Genomic DNA, 25,717 nt, shown 5'->3' on the forward strand with positions numbered 1-25,717 from the left:
TCCCAAGAACAGACACAATGCACTTGAAAATTACTGTTTACACACCGGAGGGTTTGATTCTGGTATTTTCCTGCTACTTTGATTTGAGGGGGTTCAATCTTCTTTACTTGGCAAATGGCGGCTTCTTTACTACAGAATGGTACTTCAACTTCTCCACAGACATTCAAATAAAACATGTATTCCTTTCCATCTGAAGTGTAGTAAGAGGAGGACGAAGCTAAAGAAAGGGGAACAGGTGAGTAGAGGCTCTGTTCCGTCCGCAGGTGCTAGAAGGTGAGGGCATCACTTCGCGCCCCTTCGAGCCCCGTCTAGAGGCACACCCAAGCCCCTTTCAGAAACACCCACCCAGGGGCAGAGGCGAAGTGGGCCCCTCTGCACACGTTCCCCCTTCCTGCTTCATTTCAAAGCACCCCTCACCTTTGTCCTGTCGGAGTGGCTGCAGGTCAACGGTGATGTCGTGCTGTTCGCTGCTCAGAGAGCAGGTTTTACTTTCCAGATAATCTCTGTGGCACGCATACTCAGTGATCCACTCGATTTCGTAGCGGCAGTTGGATTTTGCTGTGAGCTTGGGAATGGTGCCCTATCAGAAACGATTTGAAAGGAGCAAAATTAGTGTTTTTAAATGCAGATTTTCCAGACTTCTGAAAAGTTCAAAGGTACATCGTTGGGTTTTTATGTTCTTCCGTTCCTGTTTCTGAATAACTGCCCCTCACACAGTTCCAGCGCTTGGCATATAACCACCCTGTTTATTTGCAACTGTTCTTGTCTCTTTCAGAGTCACACCTGAGGTCCAGCCTGGACTCGACATCACCTGACAGCCACAACCTCTGCAAGCAGCCATGACTTGTGAAGGCACATGGTCTGTTCCCTCCTTTCTATCGGAGCTGAAAGGAGCTGGCCAGATGAACCCCTAAGCTGAGCGGAAGTCACCGTGTGTGTGTGTCTGGGGAGATGGTCCGTAACCCCTTTCTTCGGGTTGTCAAAGGGGGTCTCGGGCACACCTCACCGGTCCTTGAATCTGCTCCTGCACCTGGGGGAAGCCAGGGCATCACCCGCCACAAACCCGAATTCTGCCAGAGACCTGCTTTTACAAAGGTGAGCTCAGATGCTCGTGCTTGGTGTGAACAGGGAAGGATGCAATCACTGCTGACCGGAGTGCAGTGTCGCCCTTTGAACCCTCTTTGGGAGAAAGGCCTCGCTGTTCTTAGTACCAGGAATAGCCTCACCGCTTCCAGGAAACACCCCTCGGCAAACGTTTCCTGAGCGCCTGCCACGTGCCAGGCATGGGATGAAGCACCAGGGCTACACACACAGGTCACAACTTAGTAAGACACAAAGCTGCAAATCCAGTTCTCACTCAAAATCGAGGCTTTAACCACCTGGCTTGGGGAAGCTGGACACCTAGGGCTGGGGTGCCGAGCACCGAGTGAGTGAAGCCGGCACAAAAGGCCCCACAGTGCAAGGTTCACTCATCAGAGAGGAAAAGGCAAGTCCATGGAGACAGAAAGCCACCTAGCAGCTGCCAGGGCTGGGGGTTCCTGGGAGTGACTGTCCTGGGCACAAGGTTTCTTCTGGGGTGATGGAATGTTCTCACATTCGATCGTGCTGGTGGTTGCACAATTTGGTTAATATCTAATAACCATTTCGTTGTACTTGAAACGGGAATATTACAGTATGTAACTTCAATAAGGCTTTTTTAAAAAGATCTATGTGACAAAGTGAACACAGACTAAAATTCCAGCTCCTAAGGGCATTCAGTAAGCCTGTGTAAACACTTAAAGAAACCCTCAAGTGTTAAGGTGTCGTATGTCACCCAGTTCTGTCCGGTGAACAGTTAAGCTGGGAATGGAACCTTTTGCTCCACGAAAAACAAACCGGCCTCCTTTCCTAACGCCGCCAAGCGCCCTGTATCCCAGGGAGAAGAAAGGAGGGAAACTCCCGATTCCCCTCACTGTGGTGGAATGAACCACTCCTCCCTAAACGTACAGGGAGGAAAGGACAACACAAAGATCCCGGCCAGCTTGGAACGCCTGTCTCATGGGGCTTGAAGACTCACCCCACATCTGCAAGTGTCCGCAAATGTTCCCTAACATTCACCTTCAGAGCTCACATCGACCACTCATCAGTCAGGTCTTTGCTAAGCGGCCGCCACGTGGCCCTGCAAGTCCTCGGACATAAAACGGAAAGCTGGCCTGGCCTACACTCTGTCTCCACATCCCCCCCCACAAAACAGGCCAGCTGCCAGCAAGAAACCAGACCAAATTCCATGTTTGTTTGTGGGGAGGGGGAGCTCGCTTCCCTCGCCAAAGAATTCAGCTCCTCCTCCTTCATTCTATTATGAGGAGACAGAAATAAATGAGAGGAAAGCCCTGCCCTTCCTCCCCGGGGGTTATCTGCCTTCCATCAGCACCCCGCACCTGCTAGAACACTCGAACAGCAACGGACACGTGCAACACGGCCAGGCATGGGCCCAAGGACAAGCAGACTCTGGCCCTACCTGCAAGGAGTTTAAAAGTGTGCTAGAACTGAGTGAACAGCCAGAGAACAGGGTCAGGCACCCGCTTGCGAGTGTGGGAAGAGGGGCTGAAACGACCCACTGTGAGACCCTCGAGTAAGAACCTTCCTTCTGGCCAGGACTCTCCTACCTGAGTAGCCCCCAAACGCCAGCCACTGGCCTGCAGAAGCTCGGCCAGGGCTGCACACCATCTGTTCCACTCATTTCTTACTATGTTTCTATAAATCAATCAGCTATTTTTACCTTGCCTCATCCTAACAAATACTAGCTAGGAAATCACAGGTTTGAAATTATATATATGGCTTTTCAAGCAGTCACTCAAATCAGCATTACTATATAAATTTTAAAAATCTTTCCATGAATCACTTAAAATCATCTCACACAAACTAGAACAAAATGCCATCCTCCATCAACACACCATCCCGCATCAACACACGCAGGGGCCCCTCCGGGTTGGTGAGAAATAGCAAACGCCAAGCTGCTGTGCCCCGGAGACCCTCACACGTGCAGGAAGAGTCGACCCCAGGAAGCACATCTTCCTGGATATTCCACCGCGGCTGCCGCTTTCTTGCTCCCCTTCTCCTGCCCCCAGACCCACCACCCCGCCCCACCCCTAGATGCGCTCTCCTAGACAGCCCACGCTAACGCCCGCTGCTGGAAAGTCCTCCGAAGACAAGCCACTCACCTCTCTGCGCTCCGACGGGCAGACAAACGTGATCGTCACCGCCGGGCTGTGACCGCCACAGAAGTCTAGCTCCCCGGCCCCTTCTTTCACGTAACTCAGGACAAGCCTGAATAATACACGTTGAGGAAAGAGTGTTACAGAAGTATGAACTACACTCAAATTCATCTGTTGCCCTGAGCATTCGGCTCACTCAGTTGGGGGCCAGGGGTAACAGAATGAACATTAAACTATAAAGGAAGCCATAGTATGAAATACCTTCGATTTCCATTTAAAAAAAAAAACAAAACAGATTTTAAGTAAACTTCAATGAATGCTATTTTCTTTTTAAAAATAAATAAAATGACCAACATGTAAATTTAAATACTAAGAAAAGCTGCTCAAGTAAGACAAACAAGAAGAAAAACTATAAACGATCGAAGAAAACAAAATAAACACAGCCGAGCAGGCCGAGCATCTCTGTCCACGAGGCTGCACGACTACTTCTCTAAACAATAACTTGTAAGTGGAAGCCAAGATCTTTTTCTCTTCAACCTGAAGACAGCCAAGTGGCCCAGCCGTTGTGACCTCCCACAGCCAGGAAGAGCCCGAGCCGCCCGAGTACGCAGGGGTCTCCCGGCAGGACATGCCTGCTATTCCTGGCGCGCAGGCCATAGAGCTGCCGAAAACACGGGACCTTCCTTTTCTCTGAAGACAAGCTCGAACTCTCACTCAATGCCCACGTTGTGCAGAGTCCCCTCTCCCCTGTGAGGAGTCACCCACCTGTCACTCAGGACAGTGTGATGGGACCAATGGTGTCCCCCTACACTCATATTCCACAGCCCTGATCCCCAGGACCTCAGCATGTGACTGTATTCGAAGACAAGGCTTATACGGAGGTGATGAAGTAAAAATGAGGCCACAGGAGTGCGGGGCGTGTGGGCGTGGAGCTAACCAGATATGACTGGCATCCTTATCAGAAGGAGAGACCAGGACACAGACACACAGAGGGAACAGACCATGTGAGGACACAGGGAGAAGGTGGCTGTCTACAAGGCAAGGAGAGAGGCCTCAGAAGGAACCAGCCCTCCCGACACGTTGGACTCCCAGCCTCCAGAATGGAGAGGAAATAAATTTCTGTTGCTGAAGCCAGCCTATGGCACTTTGTTATGGCAGCCCTGGCAAACTAATACAGACACACATATAAAACCTCCCAAACATTTTTAAATTTAGGTTATGCTCCAGAGTCTTCTGTGGACAGAAGCACCTGCCCCGATACACCACCAGTTCTGTGCTAGAACAAGCCACAGCAAGGCATCTACCAAAGGCCTCTGGAATCTACGACGTGATCTAAGACATGCTGGCGTGGGACACACTGGACAAAAACATCTCTCTGCTAATTCAAGGTATGAAGGAAGGCAGTAAGCATGTACCAAGAACACAGCATATTGTAAGAAACAAACCTCCCCACACCGGGAACGAGGGTGCTCACCACACCCCAGGCAGGAAGCAAACTGCCCCTCCACGATGGTGTTCTCAAAGGACAGAGAACGAGGAACACAAAAGCAACTTCATGAGTAACACAGAAACTATCAGAACACGCCTTAAGGCAGGGATTATTTCATGAACCGAACACCTGTATGGTTATGGGATGGATCAGGATATTCATCTTTAATGGCTATAACGACCAGTAATTAGACAATCAACAAGCAAAGCAGCCTATGTGACTGGCAGCAACCACCGGTGACTTCACAAGCATCTGTAGGGACTTGCTGAGGTTTACACACACCAACGCAGACCCACCTGTCCTTGCTCACGAGCTTCAGTCCCTCCTTGGGCTGGCCGACGTCGAAGGCCTGGCCCCCTCTCACCAGGCAGGCAGCTGTGCCGGGGGGACAGCCACGCAACTGCGGACTGGAGTCCCGTAGCGAGTCTGTAAGACATCCATCAGACTGTACCTCAGGACAGGTAATCACAGGTAATCACACTCAACCTTACGCACAGGAGTCCCCTGACAACAATCATCCAAGGTCTGAAAGTCCTCAAAGCAACCCAAAGTAGTAGAAGTCTGGAAACAACAAACGAGGTAGGATCCAACCCCATTCTGAGAGACCGCGGGCACACCAGGGGCCTCTCCAGAGGCATGACGTGCGTGCATCCTGCCCCCCGGGGCTGCTGGGAAGCAGAGGCAAGACTGCAAGGCACTCACTCTGCACCTGGTAGGGAAGAGGCGACGAGAAACAGGGACTATCACATAATTTGTACTCAAGGAACGTACGCACCTCCCTTTTCTAAAGATACACGAACTTGAGCATTATCCCCTTCTCCAAGCTATAAACAAACTAGAAAACGCAGGTGATCCGTGGATTGGTGGGAAGATGTGGAGATTCATGGAAAGAACCTACATACAGCTCTGGGTCGAGACCTTAAAACCACCAGTTGCTGTCTCTAACTTTGCTCTAATGACACAACTATCTAACTGTGATTTGGGGGAGGATTCAAGAACATCCAGATGTGCCCAGAACAACGCGCAGACACCAGACCACCCGCCGCTCCGCTTGTACGCGGCAGTAGCCTTACTCACTTCCCAGGCCCATCACTGGTGCTGTACCGAACTCCAGCTCCATCCACAGCTGTGACTCAGAGCCTCACACATGACAGGGGCTCAAAGAGTATGAGCCCCGCAAAGGAGTCGCTATGGCCCAGCCTGGTCTTTGAAGCCCTCTCAACCAGAGGGGGTCTTTCACTAAAGCCCTATCTTCTCCAGTATGACAGGAGGTGGACCTTTAGGGGGTCAAGGCCGTCCCGCAAAACTGCACCAGGGGGTGGCTGGAGTCCACACCGTGTCCCTGCTGTGCACGGCTCAGCAGATCCCTTGGTTTGCTGAAGGCTTACGGAGTCATGCGCTCTGAGTGTGCAGAGAGGACACATAGCCGCAAGCCCACAACTGCTCCTGAGGTTCTCAGGGTCACTATCAAGGTTTGTGGCCCGAGGCAACTTCCTGGGGATGGAGAATATCTGGACAGAAACTGGTAAGTCCATTTTTTTTTTAACTTTGAATTATAAATTTACAAAATTACTGTGAGTCAAAGTCACTGAAGTTCAACCCAAACTGCCAATAATCAGAAAGAAAAAAACTTTTGTAAGAAAATCTCCACTGAATTCAGATAATCCTCAAAATGATAAAAGACCAGGAATCTTAATGTTTTCTAAACTAAAATGAATTCAATAATCTGCAAGACTCTTCAGCTTTATAATCAAATTTGAGCTAGGGGCCCATTTAAGACACAGGCTTTGTCTGTCTGCCTTTTTCCAAAAGAACGTTAAAAGCCGTCCGTGGAGAACAAAGGAATGATGTAAAGAGCCTGACACACAAAAAAATCTAAAACTATCACTGGTCACTTTTAGTGAAGCACGTATGTGGTATATTCACGTTTTAAAACTGTTTAGAAATAATCAAACTGGTACATAATGTATTTGTACAATTCACCGTAAACTCATACACTTATCACCCAGCCACACCCTCCTGTACTGAGTTTATTCCTAATATTTTTTCCAAACTTTTCTAAGGCCAAAGTCCCATGTACAATGTGAGAAACAAGAACATAAAGAAAACACTAAAAATAATCTTTTCATTTGCTAATTTACTTGTGACACACTTGCTGCTGGTGTAGCAGAAAAACAAGTCTTGGTCTACAGGACTAACAACTCCCTGAAAAACATACAAAGCTAGGTTCTAGAAAGTGCTGACAAAACAAAGGCTTAGTAAAACTTCTTAACGCCCTATTTAGATAAAGACCATTTACAGCCTTCAGCTTATTTAGCAAAGACACCCAAGCTTCTCACACCACTTCTGGCACCTAAGGAGGAAGCGAGGCAAGAAGTTGGCTTAGGACAAAATATGCATCACAACCCAATTCCCAAGGTCACTGGACCATCCTTCCCTCCCTGTCGCCTGGCCTGCAACTCAAAGCCCATTGATGGCTCGAGGCCGTCCTCCCCACAGCCCCTCCCCGGAAGGCTGACTCATCCTGCTGCAGCTGGTTCGGGGTGCCCAGCACACCCACCCCGTTCATTCTCCCACCATCTCGCTAGAAGTCAGATACCCGAGAATCCTGGAATCAAAATGTCTGGCAGAGAGGACTCACTGAGATGGACCAACAGTCTGGATAAAATCGGTGATGGAACCAGAACTGACTGGGGGCCCAGGGGTGGGCTTATGCACAGAGAACATCTTTCTGCCTCCTTAGAGGGCCGACTCAGTGACATGGATATCCAACTAGGAATAAACGGTGGAAGGGCAAGGACAGCGAAGCCTTCTAAGAAATCCTTCACCACCACCAGCCCCAAACCTACCTATGTCTCTACAAACGTTGATGAACAGGGAAGTGTCCGGGTCAGAGTCATCCACCAAGTAAGCCCCGCTAATCTTGATCAGTGGATTTAAGTCATGCTTCCTGAGCTCTCCATCAAATGCATAGCACGGCACCTGGCAGAGAGGAAGAGAAAAAGTGAGTCTTGGACCCCCACTTTCTTGGGGTACCGGCTCAGCAGAGCCTCTGACCAATGTCACAGAACACCAGTCTCCACTGCTTAGGGTCTACCAGGCCGTGGGGTCCCCCGGAGACAACAGAAACAAAGCAAAGGTCAACAAGCGCCTCAGCTGCTCTGCACTGAGCACCATGTCTTTCCCTCCCGACTGCCCCATCTCCATCAGCATGCTACAGTATCCGCCAGCTTACAGATGACCTCCCTCACCCCTGCACTGCCCTCGGCCCCCATCCTGGAGGGGGTGCAATTTATGGTGAAATTACCTGATTGGTCCATCCTCTCCTGCTCCCCTTCCTCCCCTTCCACCCTTCCTGAACATGGGCACAGGAGGTTGCTGTCCCCACCACACCAAAACCACCCCCACCCAGTCACCATCAACCACCTGCTGCAGATGTGATGTGCATTCTCGGCCTTCCCCCGGCCTCACCCACAGTGGCATTCAAGTGCCACTGGCCCTTCCCTACTGCCCAACCCCATTCTTTCCTTTGCTGTCTGGCCCCCCAGAGGCTCTGGGTTTCCCTCCACCTGCTAGCTGCTCCTTCTCAGCCTCCTGGGAACATTCTTCATCTCCCTTCCAACCCTTAATGCAGAGGTGCTCCACACCTGACTTCTCTGGTCACTTCCCTGTCTACACTCATCCCCTTGGTCACTCCTGCCCAGCTCCAGACTTCCGAGCCAACCACAGTAGATCTTGTTTATCAGCAGACTATGGAGACAGAATGCTCGGCTCCAAACTCTGGTTGCTGACAGTAGGACTGTGAGCCAATCTGACCTCTGTGCCTCCGTTTCCCCACGTGTCCAATGGAAATAATGACAGTCATTAGCTCAGACGGCTGCTGTAAGGACCGAATGAATTTCTGTAGGTAAAGTTCTTGGGACAGTTCCTGTCAAGTCCATGTAAGTGTTACTTGTTACTGTTATTTCCCATTATCACTTAGATACCCAAAAGCATCTCAAATTTAACATTTAAAAATGAGCACTGGGTGTTTGTTATATGCCACTGAGGAATCACTAAATTCTACCCCTGAAACTAGTAATACACTCCACGTTAACTAAATAAAAAATAAAAAATTCTACCCCCAAAACTAATGATATACTATATGTTAACTAAATTGAATAAAAAACAAAAAATTTAAACAATAAAATATAAAGTAAAAAAAAAAGAATAATAAAAACGAATGGGCCTTTGATTTCTCCCCGCAAACCTGCTCTTACTCCAGTACTCTCCATCTCAGCATTCAACCAGCTGCTCAAGCTAAAACCTTAAGATCATCCTAGATCCTCACATTCTACATCCAAAACCATCAGCAGGTCCTGTCAGTTCTGCCTTCAAACTGAATCCCTGATCAACAGACGGTCCCTGACCTACAGTGGTTCGCTTACGATTTTTCCACTTTACGATGGTGCAAAAGCGATATGTGTTCAGTCTCTTAGACTGAGGCTATTCACAGGCAGATAGATCTCTATGACAAAAGCTAACTGCTTACTGTTTAGCTAACAAATTTTTCTTAGAAAGATGCTACCAAACCTGCAGGAATGCTCTGACCTACTAACCCTTTTCCCCAGTCTGGTTCTCAGAGATTTCACAGAGATCTAATGGATCGAGTCAACCGGCACCTCCTCGAAACCTCAGGGTACACGTGAACTCCTTTCAACCAGACCCCTAAGGCAAACTCTCCCCACGCCCACAGTGGATCAGTGGTCCCACTGATGACTGGGGGGGTTGGGGGGGCAGGCACACAAAGCCAGCAAGGTCAGAAGGCCAGACACCAGGCCTCACACTGCACCCTCCAGAAAAGCAACCAAAATCAAAGGGATTCCTACAGACTGTAATGAGGCTCCAGTGAAAAGTGACCACGGCGTCCATCATCCTGCAAATGGAAAGCCTGTCATCCTCCAGCAGGGTAATGCAGAAACAGTAACTCAAGCAGGGAGCTACCAGGCCGGCGGTGGGAATGGGACACAAGGAGCGACTCCCCAGCTACGAAATGAAGGCCTCTGAGAGAAGGGAGCAGGCTGGCAGCCGGCGGGAAGGAAAGCGGGGCCATGTCTGAAAGAGCTCGTAGTTCTCAGCTAGCTCAGTTTCACCAACGGCTTGAGAGATTCCAGTAAGCAAGGTCTGCGGACTCCCGGCTCGAGGCAGTTTTAGCCACTTCTGGCCGGCTCTCTACTCCAGGAAGGAATAGAAGACACGCCTAACGCAGCACCCCACAGAATTGGAGCGTGCATCGGAAAAACAGTCAAGGCTCCTGGGGAAAGTCCTCCCCACTTCCTGCTCCACGGAGCAAAGCAATGGAGACATTCATAAGAGAAGGAATGTAGCCTCGGGGGAAGGAGGTCGTTGGCCAGCCTCACACACCACACAGTGAATCAACTTGTTAGCGCCGGACGTATATGAGCTGCATTTATGTAACTCTGGTAAGAACACGAGCACGCCAGTCCTGAATTCTCTGTGTTCCCAGGAGTGCTATGGTAAGAGGATGTACGTCCAAAACATTTTAAAGAAATTATTACCTTAAAACAACCTCCACCAGAATCCACTCAACAAGCATTATACCGGCAAGTCTGTAAGGGCAGTGTCTGAACTACTGTGAGCTTCGCCCCCTAATTATTCTAAATCGGACAAAGCAACTGACAACTGAAATGAGGTACAGAAATCCAGACTCCAGTGACACTAAACCAAATCTGGATTGTTTTTTTTTTTTTTTTTTTAACATAAAACACTCACTCCCGTTTTTGAAGTGATAGGATTGCCTGTAAGGTGGAAAGGTGGAATCAAACCTTACTGAAGACAGGGAAGAGGAAGCCCGCTCCCATCAGGGTTTGCTATAGGGCCGCTGTCGCTTCGGCGACCACCGTGCTCCTCCACTCTTCTGGTCTCGAGTCACCTGTACCTGAGGCACAACGGATCCAGGCCGTGAACGAGGACCTGCCCTCCATCCCCTTCGTCTAGGGGTTCTCTAAAAGCAAGAACCCTTCCAAATTTAATGAAATTCCTACTTCTTGGCCCACGACAGACCCTCCATAAATGAAAACTGAATGAATAAAGCCCCGGCTGCCAAACAGACTTAAAGAAAGGCTCGCTGAGGACAAAGTGCACATTTCTCATCCATCTTTAGATCAGCTTCTAAGAGAAATTAAATGTCACTGTTTTGAGAAAAAACATGGACTATACACTTCTCCCCTCAAACATCAAAAACTGATTTAGAGCAAGGGGCCCCCTCACTTTCCTATAAAGGGCAAACAAAGTAAATAGTTCGGGCTCTGTGAGTCACACAGGTCTGTCTTGTTCTTCTTTGCTTTTTTCACAATCCTGTACAAATGTAAAAACTGTTCTTCGTTCTGGGGCTGTACAAACATGGCCCGGGCCAGGCTTTGGCCCAGGGGCTATAGTCTGTGACTTCTGACCTCCAACACAAAGAAAATAAAAAACAAGTAGCTACTTATGTATTTATTTTGCAAAGCAATTTTTCCCCAGGTAGTGGGAGACATAACAGTCAGTTCAGAAAAGCAAGGCAAGAAGACACTCGTCAAAACAGGAAAAATGGGTATCACTGTTGAGCTGGAGAACCAGAGCCCAGGAGGACTTCTGTGGGGCCCAGACAGCTCTGAGGTCCCACAGGGGAGGAGGAGGCACATCCCTCTGTGGTTCTCAGATGCTTTTCCTGCCACAAACCATGTGCTGGCACACAGGTTAACCGAAGCATTAAAATTCAAGGTTCCAATTTGACACCCGTGACCTCAAGGTCAGTGTCACTGTATTAGGCCTTGACTCTTTCCACACTTGAAATTTTTTTCTCATGGAGTGTCCCTTATGCTCTTTTCCAGGAGGCAACATTTGGCCTCTTTCACTTCTATTACCAGACTGTCTTTTCTTTTAAAGACTACCATATTTGAAAAACCACTGATCATTCACTATTTATAGCTTCATTTGGCTTTATTTTTTACAAACAAACTCCTCTCTTTTTGCCCTTCTTGAATGACACTGGGGGCCATCAGTGAAAATAACCGATTACTCCCATTTTCAGTTCCTAGAGCCTAAGAGAGTCTTTGAACTCAACGCTTCAGAACATAAAACTTAATGGAGAGACGTGAAAATAATCAACCTGTGAAGCCTGTCGCCTAGAGAAGCATGGAAAACCACTTTCAGACCTGGGCGGGGCGGGGGGGGGGGGCGGTTAGGAGGGAGAGTGAATAATCCAAACATAAGCTCACCCATGTCAGTCACGGAGTTGCACAGTACTAGAAACCAAGAATGAACTAACTACCTAACTGAGTAGATGGGGAGCCAGTCTACTTCTAATCACATCCTGGGATATTTTAAATGCCCTGTTCTAAAAATAAAAACCACCCAGCATTATTTTAACAATTAAATTACAAGGCATCTCTGCTCAAATGGCATTTGAAAACTAAAAAAGGTTTTTACCCCAAAAGGCTTGTGCCAGTATTTCAAATCTTAAAGGTCCCAGAATGTCCTCTGTAAGCACATGACCTTGGATCCCCTTTTTACCTCTTTATTGGCTTTAAACATGTCTTTCTTGCAGGCGGCACTAGTCCTCCACTCGAAGTAATGCACACAGCCTGTCGCAGTTACAAATTCAGGAGTTCCCTATTTTTAAAAAAAAGTAAAAATAAGTTACCATACTGCATATCGTATGGGGTATCCCCCCCCCCCTTAAAGTTAGAAACAGTAAAGGCTAATGAAAATTTTAAAAGCAGCGAGAAGGAGAAAGAGGGAGGACACAACTGTTTTAGTTAATCAAGGTCGTCGAGAAGTTCCCAAACCCAGAAATTATGAGACAAAAGCTTCGTGAAATCACGTTGGAATTTTGGTATAACTGGTCCAAAACTGTTCTACTGCACCAACTATGCAAGCACAGTAAACTCATGGGAGGCAATCCTTAGAGCCCTTCCACTCTCAAACTCCAAATGTTCTCTTAACCAAATGCCAACAAAATCAAAGCCAGAAAATGTGACCTCATACTTCCTGTAAGCTGAGGACGGAGGCCCATCTGGACCCAACCGAGTTCACACAGCAGCCTCGCTTTTTAGACACCCCCACACTCAAGGGCAGCAGCCCCTCCACACAGACTGCAACCAGGGTCGACTCCAAAATGGTCAACCACAGCGCTGCTGGGTGATACGTGACACCGAATTTACCTCTACACTCCCATGTGCAAATCTAGGGAGTTCTTTGCAATTCTGGTTCTCATATGATGAACACAGAATTCTCGAAGGAAATCAGTTAAAATTAAAGCAGAGGCTAGCTTATTCTGTAACACAGACCTCCATATTTCATGCCACTGCAAACAGATCTTTTTCTAAGGTTTCAACATAGACAAGAGTGCATCTGACAGGCTGGTCCAAAATTAACAATGTTAAGTTCTATTTTTAAAGTTCTTCAGAGGAGACATTATGGGCCTGAAGATGCAACAGTCATAGCACCAAATTCTAAAATGATACTTTAAAGCAATCTGGTAGCCCACATGAGTTCGCTCAACCTTATTTTTCTAAACACTTGGGTTCTTACTCTGATTAGAGAACGTTTGTAAGATCTGTATATAAATTGCTTCTCCTAAAAGCTAGCAATTATTTACTGAAAGTCCCTTTCTATATAACAGAGATTAAAACCAACAACTCACATGTAATATGCAAGAGTAAGAACAAACATCATGCTTTAAATAATGACGTCCCCTTGCAATATTATTAACACTCAAAAATGTATGATTAATAGCCATTACCTATTCGCCAAGACTTCTCCTAGACAGATGCTGGTCTCTCCAATTTAATGTAAGTGAAGAAACAAAAACAGTTTTTTAAAAAATAAATGAATTGCCCTAAAAACTACCAAGATAAAATGCTAGAAAAAGAAGTTTTAGAAAGAAAAAAATTTATGCCTACAATGTAAACACTCAACAGTGTTTTGAGTTTAAACATACTAATCACCTTGAATTGTAGTTTTATACAGGATGTAGGTCAAGTTTCACTTAAAAGTTGTAACTACGGGCTAGGGTTTGTTTACATATTGGCTCTTAATGGTGATGGTGTTTTGGTTGTTGGTTTGATGGTTCCGTTTGTGTTTCTAATTTTGCTCACTTATTCTTCCCGGAAAAACACTATAGCAAGAATGCCTAACGGGCAAACATTTTTTAAAAAAGGAACATTACAAAGTGACTCTGTGTGGACTCACCAAGGTCTTCCCACATAAGAAGGTAATGCTACTCTGGATTTTGTGATTTGGGCTTTGCTTACAGCTCTCTGCTGTGCTGAATTCCAGAAGAGATCTGGTTGCAGTTTTTGAAGAAGAATCACCTATTTGGAAAGGAAAGAGCATGAACAAACCATAAAACATGCATAACCATAAAGCCATTTCCAAGCATAAGCAAGTTAAAAGTCATACTATAATTCATCTGAAGGCTCATAAACTTACAAACTGTCCCTTCCCCAGAATTCTCCATCCGAGGAAAGGCATCTCCATCCACCCAGCTGCTGTTCAAGCCCCAAACACAATACATTTGAATTTTATCTTTCTCTCGTCTAGCACATTCAAGAAATCAGAAAGATCTAATGGTTCTACCTCCATCTCAAATCCATCCACATCTCACCACCTCTACTACTGCTGCTAAGACCACTATCATCTCTCACCTACACTCTGGCAATAGCATAGGATCGGTCCCCTTGCCTCCACTCGCGTCCCTCACCATCCCCCTTTCCCCATCTACCTCAACCAATGGGATCTTCGAAAACATAAATCAGAACATATAACTCAACTGCTCAAGTCCTTCAATAATTTCCCATCACACATGCTATAAAATCAAAATTCTTTAGAATGGCCCACAAGTGGGGTGATTACATCTCAGTTTGCCTGGTATGTCACTGTAATAATCCAGAATAAAATGTCTACACCATACCAATACGGTGATAAGTTGGTATAGGAACAGATAAACTGACAAGCAGATTAGAACAGAGAGCACAGAGAGATATGTATGAACCAAACCTTGATATATGACAGAATAATAGCTCGATGGGCAAAGAAGAGACTATTCAATAAAGGGAACGAAAAACAAAATGACAATCCACATAGGAAAAAAGATAAAAATTGGATAGATGTTCAACACCACTGGTAATCAAGGAACTGCATACTGAAACCACACGGCATACCAAATACAACCATTCCACTGTATATGAAAATCAACTCTAAAATAATTAAAGACATAAACATCAAACTTTTGAACTCTTAGTAGAAAATAGTTATCGTTTAGATCTTAATATAAAAAAAACTTAAGACTCAAAAGCATTAACTCCAAAATATTAATATATTTGACTTCTTACATTTAAAAGTTTACATTCATAAATAGCTTAAAAAAAAAAACTAGTTATAAACTGGGAGATATACAGACCTGGCAAAGAACTGGAATCAAGAATATATATACTCACACACAACAAAAGAATAAAAAACTTTTTTTTATAATCCTAGAAAGTGAAACAAAATGAGCTCTACCTGAAAGAACACACACAAAAAAAGAGATAAGGGAAAACCCACACCTAGTCATGTCTCGGTGAATTTTAATATTAAAGGTAAAGAGAAAACTCTAAGGCTTCTAGAGACATAGAATGGGTCACATGCAATAGATAACCCAATATAAAATGGATAAGATCAATCAAAGGGAAGAAAAATATGTCAGTAAATATATGAAGAGACAGATGTCCAACACCACTGGTAATCAAGGAATTGCATACTGAAACCACATGGCATACCAATTACAACCATTCCACTGACAAAAGTTAAATACCAAGTGTTGGAGAAGAAATGGTCTAGCTCTCCTTTATTGCTTCAGCATGGTATTAGGCCCTAAAATTGAACATTCATGTACCCCATGAGCTACGTATTCAACTCTTAGGTGTCTACACAAAAGAAACCCATGCACGTGAAACACATGAAACATAAGCAAAACCCGGAAACAACCCGAATGCCCATCAGTAGAACAGTGAACAACTTACCTTTGGGAGAGCCACACATTATAGGAGTTCCTTGGAACAAACCACAGTGAAACATAACAAGATGGCTGATCTTGAGCAACATAACATTGTTACCACTTTAAGTCCCAGAAAATTACACATAGCATGATACACACTTTCCATAAAGATAAAAATACCACACACATGCAAAGACTTTTGAGAAAGACAGAGACAAAGAAAGGGAAGAAAATTTTAAATACACGCTAATTATTACTCCCACTGAAGGGAGACAAGAAGATGGAGAAAACACACAGACAGTAGTTATTCTCAGGTTACTAGATTTTGTTAGGGATGGGGCTCATCACATTATCCAAAACAGCCAATTAAAGAACAAAAAAGGGGCGCCTGAGTGGCTCAGTTGGTTAAGCGTCTGCCTTGGCTCAGGTCATGATCCTGGAGTCACAGGAATCGAGTCCCGCCTCGGGACCCCTGCTCAGTGGGGAGTCTGCTTCTCCCTCTGACCCTCCCCCCCCATGCTCTCTCTCACTCTCCCATTCTCTCAAATAATCTTGAAAGAAAGAAAAAAGCAAAGAAAGAAAGAAAGAGAAAGAAAGAAAGAAAGGAAGAAAGAAAGAAAGAACAGAAAAAGGTTAGTCTACAGATTAGTTATGACTGTGTATCATGAACTCAGGATTGTAACTGGTCCAATTCGATATAAACACCTGAGATCTTCTTTTAAAAAAGAAATAAAAGAGGAAGAGGAGTAGGGTAAAAATTAAGATTCCAGTGGAGAGGGGATAATGGGTTTCAGAGCTGCCCCCACAGCACCAGGCTCACAGTCCATTGGTTCTTTCTCCTGACTTCCCGCCTGCCTTCGTGCAAAGGTCTGCCTGAATCGCTTTCCCTAAAACTCCTGAGATCTGTCCGAAAATCTTTTTTCTCGCCCGAGAGCACAGAATCCGGGCAGTCTCCGGCACCGAGGACAGCGCCCCGTGGACAGCGCCTGTAGCCCCGCCCATGGTAGGCGTGTCTAGCGCCGGGAGACGGGGCGGGGCTTCAACGCGCCCCTGCAGCGCGGCGCTCCAGGAGACACGGAGGGCGGGCGAGGACGGCAGGAAGCGGCACGCGCTGCGGCCAGAAGGGGGCGCTCACAGGCCGCAGCCCCCCCACCTTCAAGACCCTCCCCCACGCCTCCTGTCCCCCAACACAGCGGCCCCTTCCGGCCCTGTGCCCAGAGCTCCCGGGGGCTCCTCATAACAGCTGGGCCCGCCTTGAAAAGGAAACGCGGAGGGCCCTGGCCTCGGGCTGGGAGGGATCCAGCCAACCTTTTGCCGCCGCGGCACGGGGCACCGGCATTCCTAAGCGCCAGGCCCCCATCAGCATCGCACCCGCCTGTCCACCTCGCCTTCTTCCTCTGCCCGCTCCGCCCGGTGGCCGGGACCGGCTGCCAACCGGGGCACTCGGGGAGAGGCCGCAGCGAACCGCGGCAGACAACCGCGGCAACCAGCCAGCCTGGCCGTCCTCCCCGGACGAGAGCCGGGTGAGGACTGCGGGGCCGCGGCCAGCACGCCAGGCCCACGGCCAGCTCCCGAGGACGGCGCCAAATGGGCTGGGCCGCGCTCGCCGGGCCCGCCAGACCGCGCCGGGTCCTCCAGACCGCGCGCCGGGCCCGCCAGACCACGCTCTCCAGGCCGGGTCCGCCAGACCAGACCGCACTGGCGGGGCCCCACCAGACCAGACCGCGCAGGGTCCTCCAGGCCGCGCTCTCCAGGCCGGGTCCTCCAGACCAGGCTGCGCGCGCCAGGCCCGCCAGACCGCGGTCTCCAGGCCGGGCCCGCCAGACCAGGCCGCGCCGGGTCCTCCAGACCGCGCTCTCCAGGCCGGGTCCGCCAGACCGCGCTGGGTCCGCCAGACCGCGCGCTGGGCCCGCCAGACCGCGCGCTGGGTCCTCCAGACCGCGCGCTGGGCCCGCCGGACCGCGCCAGGCCCGCCAGACCGCGCGCGCCAGGTCCTCCAGACCGCGCTCTCCAAGCCGGGTCCGCCAGACCAGGCCGCGCTCGCTGGGCCCGCCAGACCAGGCCGCGCTCGCCGGGCCCGCCAGATCGCGCCGGGTCCTCCGGACCGCGCCGGGCCGCGCGCGCCAGGTCCTCCAGACCACGGTCTCCAGGCCGGGTCCTCCAAACCAGGCCACGCGCGCCAGGCCCACCAGACGGCGCTCTCCAGGCCGGGTCCGCCAGACCAGGCCGCGCTCTCCAGGCCAGGCCTCGCCGGGTCCTACAGACCCTGCGTACCAGGCCCGCCAGGCCACGCTCACCAGGGCCCGCCAGACCGCGCCGGGTCCTCCAGACCGCGCTCTCCAGGCCAGGTCCGCCAGACCAGGCCGAGCTCGCCCGGGCCCACCAGACCAGACCGCGCTGGCGAGGCCCCACCAGACTAGACCGAGCCGGGTCCTCCAGGCCGCGCTCTCCAGGCCGGGTCCTCCAGACCAGGCTGCGCGCGCCAGGCCCGCCAGACCGCGGTCTCCAGGCCGGGCCCGCCAGACCAGGCCGCGCTCGCCTGGGCCCGCCAGACCAAACCGCGCTTGCCGGGCCCGCCAGGCCGTGGCGAGTCTGCCAGACCTCGGTCTCCAGGCCAGGTCCGTCAGACCGCGCCGGGTCCGCCAGACCACGCGCTGGGCCCGCCAGACAGCGCTCTCCAGGCCGGGCCCTCCAGGCCGCGCTCGCCCGGGCCCGCCAGACCAGGCCGCACTCACCCGGACCCGCCAGACCAGGCCACGTTCTACAGGCCAGGCCGCGCCCGGTCCTCCCGACCCTGCGCGCCAGGGGGCCCGCCAGGCCACGCTCGCCCGTACCCGCCAGACCAGGCCACGCTCTACAGGCCAGGCCGCGCCGGGTCCTGCAGACCCTGCGCGCCAGGCCCGCCAGGCCGCGCTCGCCCGTACCCGCCAGACCAGGCCACGCTCTACAGGCCAGGCCGCGCCGGGTCCTGCAGACCCTGCGCGCCAGGCCGCGCTCACCCGAGCCCGCCAGACCAGGCCGCGCTCCAGGCCTACCAGGCCTCGCCTGCAACCCTCGGCGTCCCCGGCCGAGCCCAGCCGAGCTCGCAACTCGGCCTCGCTGAGGCTCCAAGCCCTGGTGATCCCGACTTCACAGGCGGCCTCAGGGCCCACCGCGCGGCCACCGGGCCTCCCCAACACATCGCTCAGAGCCTGTCAGACAGGCAGACAACCCTCCCCGTGCTAGTGACCACTGTGCTCCGGCAAGGCTTCCCTCGTTACCCACTTTCCTTTCCCCTCTTTATTGTGTCGTGTCCTTCAACGTGTACTATTCACATGTTCTCTCACCAAGTGAAGAATCCTCTCTACCCAATTTTCCGCCCAGCTGCTGCCTCATTTTTCTGCTCCTCTTTATATGAACACTCTTTAAGAGAGATTTCTATTCTTGCTACCACCAATTACCCTCCCCGCTCAGATACTCCCCCTTGTCCCCTGCACTGGTTGTTCCCTGAGCCACCTGACTCACTCCTTCAGCTCCAAGTCTTTGCTTAAATGTCACTTTCTCAGCGATACTTGCCCCCATTTAATATTCTTGAACACACACTCCTGAGACCTCCAGCACCCGACTCTCCTTCCTTTTTTTACAGCACTCATCACGTTCTAGCGCACTACCTGGCCAGCGTTTGTGTTTGTCTATCCCCCACTCCACTATTAGTATGTAAGCTCCACAAGAAAAGGGATTTTTGTCTGTTTTAGTGACTGATTCATTCACGTATTTGTTATAAATAAATAAATGAATACTAAGTGTTGGCTGTTTCAAAATATAATTTATATATATATATATATATCTTTTAAGATGTGACTTAAGTAAATCAGAATAAAATATACTACAATTTACTGAACCGTCCCCATTCAGTTAGGTTGTGCCAGCATATTTGCCACAGTTACCATTGCTACCAAAAAAATACATCTTGTACCAAAATCTAGGGACAGTGCTAATTCCTCCACTGGTAGGATTTACAGAAGTAGGTTATCGGAATATAGACTTTAAAATTTAACAGGCATTGCCAGACTATCAGGAGAGACCGTAAGTAAGACAAAAACATGAGTTATATCTAAAACTCAACCAGATTATCATCTTAAATATCCAAAAGAATTATATGGTTTTAAGAAAAGGAAAGAATACAGGATTTAAGAGGAAAAGAGATTTTCACATCCTAAGAGTCAGAGATGCAAAATTCAATCCAGCGATCAATCTGGATGACTGTTGTAGGTTTCTCTGAGCGCACACAAGAACTGAACAATACAAATGTCATCTGAAGTCAGGGGCCAGCTTCCTTACAGTAAATGAAGGCACCTGATGCAGCAACTTCAACGGGTCCTACCCAGGTCACCAACAAGAAGCCGGTCAGAATCCCAGGCTTTGGCGGTAAGTAACCACAATTAACACTCTTCCCTGGTGGGTATGTTACCTCAGTTCTGTGGGCTGGTAACAGGCTTCCTGAAGTAGATCTATATAGCTTTTAACCCTCAGAAAGATTAATTAAATTAAGACCAAAGAATTACCATTTGGGATGGCACAAGGAATGTGAACGTATTCGATATTTTTACATACTGGCAATGTTCAACATTATGACTCCAATCAATCCACAGGTTGTAATAACTGAGCAACTGATTGAAACTTGTGACACAGTATTAGAAGATCTAAGAGAATTTCAGGCTTATTATATTTATAAGTTTAAACTGTGGAATTTATAATTATTAGTGCTTAAGTTCTAATTGTCAGATAAGACATATGAAGTACTTTAAAAGGAAATCAAATAAGTAAAACGTAAAAATAATTTTAAATTGTGGCAAAGACGGTTCAGCTAGATTGCAACTGCTGTTCATGGGTCCTATAAAAATGATTGCTAAACTCTTGCCAGATTTACATATGGAACAATATCATATGCCTAAGGAAGAACTAATCTATGATTTTTTTAATCAAAAATAATGTAGTATTGTTCAAACCAAAGTTGAGGTCTTAATATTCATTTCTAAGTACAAAAGCAGCCTTTGTGGGCCCCATAAAAAGCACGTCAACAATTACCTTCCCAAAAGAGTTACAGAAAACCATCCTACCCGTAGCAATACAGGCATGTGCCCGTTTCTAGGCTCCTTGCCAACACTCTATGATTCAACCATTTAAACTTCTGCCAATTTGATAGAAGGAAAATGAGATTTCATTATTGCTTTGATTTGCACTTACACCTGGCTTACTAATGAAGTTGTACTGACCATCTGGGATTTCTTCTTTTGTGAACTGCCTGTCTTCCGACTTTGCCATTTTTCCTTGGGTTGTCTGTCTTTCTTATCATTTATTGAGAGACGCTCCTACCTCCCCTAGATTATTTTTCTATTTTGCTAGGTTTCTTCCCGATGTTCTATTGTCATTTTACTTTTAATTTTAACTGATCTGAAATTTCTGTTATAGGATACGAAGGAGGGGCCTAAAGCGGTTTCCTAATGGACAAATAGCTAAATTACACTCCTTTTGGTTATACTTAAGTTCTCATTTATTTTTGATCTACTGCTATACTAGCTTTTCTGTTCCTCCGATCTATCGGGAGCTCCAGTTTTTGTGGCTGTTTTCAAAATTCACATTTTTTCCTTTCTAGCAAGTTCATAAGTTACTTTCTCAGTTGTCCTCTCACAGCCAGGAGTCCGGATTTCCCAGCATGGTTCCCATTTTAGCTCTGCAACTGTCCAATGTGACCCTATGACTCACAAAGCAACATGGCCCAGAATAAGCACCCAGGCTCTGGAGTCCACCTGTCAACATTCGAATCCATAATCATGCAACCTCTGATAAGCTCCTGTAACCATTTTGTGCTTCAGTTTCTCCATTTATAAGAATAAGGGAAACTGAAGTCACCTACTTCAAAAAGTTGCTAAATGAACTAAAGATATTTTACTTAAAAAACATAATGCCTGGCACATAAATGCACAACAAATTTAGTTGTTATTTAGTTATGAAACCAAATTTATAGTAACAAATTCTGTTATTTCTATTATGTAATACAAACTGGCAAAATCAGATCTGATTCAAGATTATCTCTGTGCTAGTGTAAGGTCATTCGCATTCATTCAAACTAGTTTGCTTTCTTGAGTTGAAGAACAGGACAATCCAGAAAGTATCCATCATCTAGCACACCTTTCTCTCCCTTTGGGAGTGTGGAGCTCTGGGAAAAGTATCTGTGTCACGTGTGTCTTGGGAGTAAAATGAGACTGGAAACTGCTAGTTTACATCACAGTCAACCTGTACCTTAGCTTTTAACTCAGCTAGTTAACCTCTGGCCTCTCCTTTAACCAACCTCTCCTACTCCATTGGGCCCAGCTTTCTAAAAACGCATTTTACCACCAGATCACCTCCCCCATTACGGTCACAAAGAATCTATAATGGGTCCACTACCTACATCTCAGAAAAAATCAACTCTCCTGCCTGGCTTTCAAAGCCAACCCAACTTGGTCATTCTCAAATTTTGTCCAGCCATGCCAACTTCACAAATCATCCTCCTAGTGACACTTGCTTGTCTGCATCCAGTACCCACCCGTTACACTGTACTTTCTCATCAGCCAGAAATACTGTAGTCAAATATTATAATAAAGTCAAGAGGAAGATTCCCCTTCCTCTTTCTGAAAACCTGAGTAACAGTGACCAACAGGCCCACCTGTGGCCTCCCTGCATGAATCATCAAAATAAAACAGCTGTAAGTTGGCCACCTCATTTGCACATTTTTAAGTAGATCACAAAGACCAGGTTTAAGAAAAACATGAGAAAGCAGAGCCATCTAGGAAACAGCCTTCTGTATCAATGAGTACAAATGTGCATAATTCTTCATGATTCTTCATGATTATTCCACTAGATGGAAGTAATCTAATTTGATCTCACGTTGGACACATGTAAATTGTTACTTTTAACCACGATAAAACAGAAAATGTATATTACATACTATAAGCATATATAAGCACATGTGTAGACAGCTATAGTCATTTTTACAAAAATGGGATCCTGTCCACCCAGTAATTTAAGGGTAGTTCTACTTACCCACGGAATGATAGCTGCTCGCCTTCAAGTCGTGCATACAAACAGCACTTGATGGCCCACACTGGGCAATACCCACGTTTCCACAGATGCTGATCTTATAAAGCATGTTATTTTTGGTATCGACAGCTTCCCATGTATAACTAGAAAGGAAGAAAAACAATTTGTCACTGTCACTGATCTACCAATAATTAAACTTCTCCCCCTAGTTTCACATGCAAGCCACATTTACTTAAGACTACCACAGCCTAGAAGACATACTTTCATCAGCCAAAAATACTGAAGTCAAGCTATGTTAAGTTGAATAGAAGCCAGGACAGAAACCACTAAATACCACCTCGCTCTGGTTCAATCCGCCCTGACGCTGCCGCAAGACTGACCATCATCAAAATACTTACAAATTCTACAACGTAAGAATATCAACTCTCATAAGTAACTGCTCAAGAATCATGTTGAGTATAAGACAGTTACCCTTCCAATCACACTGGAATGCTGAAAAGCCAAGGGACTGTTTTTAACTTTATGTTATATAAAAACGAGTTATGGCATGAAAGACAATTCTCTTTGGTTTTACCTTTTACGGCTACAGGTTAGATCCAAAATTGACAAGATGAAGTTGTGCGATAAATCAACAATCTGACTCAAACTCGGACAAAATTTACTTTAGCTTGATCCACTCCATCAAGCATTTAACATGCATTAAAACTCACTCTCTGTTCAAGCCTCTGGCAAAGTAAATACTGAGTCAATTGTTCAGGAGTCAATCTGCATACTTGGGACAAAATAATGGTTTTGTCAGTTCTGTCAAAACAATTATTCTCAATTCTCCACTCTTCCTGGGGAGAATGTTTTGTCCGTTTTGTAAAATAGGGGTCATTTCCTCAGCAAGGCTAAAGACAGGAAATGAGGAAAGTAACTAAAAAGCTCCTTGCAAAATGCAAAGATACTGTATTAATTCAATTGCATTGCTGAAGAGAAGTTAAATATGAATTGCTTAGGTTCAGCCCACTCGGGAGTTGTGGGGGAGGGCCAGAGAGGGGGGGTTGCTAAGCCCTGAGACCAAGCAAGTGTAGGAGTGTATCTCCCCAAAGCAGTACCACCTTGACAGTAGAAAGTGCTGGCTCACAGAAGTAGCAGTGCTCTTCCCAGAGCCCCCCTTCCCGTGGGCCTCGGGACAAGGACACACACAAAACACTAGGCAACATGGCTCTTCCCGCCTAGAGGCAGCCCTCCCCTCCCCCCATAGCCCTGTCCAGTAAGGGAGGAGCCCCCCAAAAGTGGGGTTGTTGGCAGGCAAGGAGCCAAGCACTCTCCTGAACCTAGGGCTTGAGACTGATCAAATTTACCTGCCAAGAAGCAAAGAGACATAAGCACACAAAAGCACTCAGGCAGGGTGGCAGAATGCTCCCCTAGTTCTGACAGCCAGGGCTGGGAACCTGAAAAACAGGCTGGTGTGCTCCAACAGAGCCCGCCTTGAGGTAAAGCCAGGCTCATAAGCAGTTACCACTGAAGGTCGCTTCTTTTTTCAAGCATAATTGATACAAAATGTTACCTTAGTTTCAAGTGTGCAACATAGTGATTCAGTATCTCTATTCCTTAGGCTATGTTCGCCACAGCTACCATCTGCCACCACAGGCGGCTATTAGAATACCACTGACCATATTCCCTATATGCTGTGCCTTTCATCCCCATGACTCATTCATTCTGTAACTGGAAGCCTGTACTTCCCACTCCCCTTCACCCATTTTGCCCATCCCCCTACCCCTCTTCCCTCTGGCAACCACCCATTTTGAACTCAGCTTCTTTATCAGTAACCCCTTAGAGTTATCTCCTAAAGGCAGGAAGGCTAAAGGCAAAAGAAAATAACCCAAGTACCACCGGGCATGAGAAAGTCATCAATAAAGGCCTGTTTCCTTTGACCTTCACTAACCTTTATTCATTTGCTTCACAAATATTTAAGGACTTCCTGCAGAGGAATTCAGGGGTGCAGCAATGATCAAAGCAGACCAGAAAATCCCTGCCCCCGCAAGACTGCGCAGTCGGGGGGGGGGGGGGGGGAGGCAAGAAAATAAACAGGTAAACAAATTCACATACTAGTATGCTGAGTGCTCTAGCAAAAACAAAATTTTGCGTGCTGGGAAATGAACAAGGACCTACTTTAGACGGAGTCTTCTAAGGTAGCATTTGCCCTGGGACTCGAACAACAAAAAGGAGCAACTCAGGGGAAGATATGATGGGAAGAATATTCCAGCGGATGGACTAGCCACTGCCACTACTAGGCCCTGCGGAGGGAATGAACTTACCAGCACCCTGATGGAAAAGAGGGCAATGTGGCTGGAGCAAGGTGGGGGGAGGCCAGGAGATGGGGAAGGCCGGCTACATGGGGGGCTTCGCAGATTCAAGGAGGCAGTTCTGATTTTGTGCTTGAAACAAAGGAAGGCCACTCAAACACACTGTGTATCTTTCCTTGAAATTTTAGGCTAGTGTTTTTATTTGCAGAGTATTAGTAAAACTTTTCTATTGATTACAGTTAATTAAAGAAAAATGCTAATCTCTTACTCAAGAGCCAAGACTGTATTTTTCTGGGGTACTAGACATCGAATCTAAAACCTTAATAGTGGCATCATGAAAGTGTTTTACAATTCTAAGTATATGAGAGAGGTATGTAAAGGTATATTTTAGAATGAATCAACTGCTAGGAATCAACTCTACAGAAATCCACACAGTACCTAAAATGCTATACTTCTCTTAAAAACAGAAATCCACTGCTGATTTTGCAGAGGTGGTATTTAAACAAGGTAGTTGTAAAGAGTGTGTGCTTAGGGAGCAGAAAAGAGATGAAAAAAAAGAATGTGGTGAATATTGTCTTGATTATCTGGAAATCAGTGTCCCCAGAAAGAAAAACGTTGCTCTATTCGATTTTCTTTTCTCTATTTGCATTTCATAATTGCT

The 25,717-nt window shown here is 47.3% G+C and overlaps 1 protein-coding gene across 2 annotated transcripts in view; it reads right to left on the bottom strand.

The window, feature by feature from the left end:
* The window catches only part of IGF2R (insulin like growth factor 2 receptor), a 97,428-nt gene that overhangs the window by 55,000 nt on the left and 16,711 nt on the right, over positions 1-25,717 (bottom strand). For both annotated transcript variants that reach the window (XM_028103413.2, XM_088023809.1), the window contains exons 2-9: positions 22,769-22,908; positions 13,918-14,039; positions 12,238-12,336; positions 7,533-7,665; positions 4,980-5,109; positions 3,201-3,306; positions 418-580; positions 46-217 (exon numbers count right to left, since the gene is read on the bottom strand). In XM_028103413.2, coding sequence (XP_027959214.1) covers positions 46-217; positions 418-580; positions 3,201-3,306; positions 4,980-5,109; positions 7,533-7,665; positions 12,238-12,336; positions 13,918-14,039; positions 22,769-22,908 — 1,065 coding nt within the window. The remainder of the gene's footprint in view (positions 1-45; positions 218-417; positions 581-3,200; positions 3,307-4,979; positions 5,110-7,532; positions 7,666-12,237; positions 12,337-13,917; positions 14,040-22,768; positions 22,909-25,717) is intronic.

This window comes from Eumetopias jubatus, unplaced genomic scaffold, assembly GCF_037043125.1.
Source record: "Eumetopias jubatus isolate StellerSeaLion01/CBP00866 unplaced genomic scaffold, mEumJub1_p1.0 scaffold_6, whole genome shotgun sequence".
NCBI lineage: Eukaryota > Metazoa > Chordata > Mammalia > Carnivora > Otariidae > Eumetopias > Eumetopias jubatus.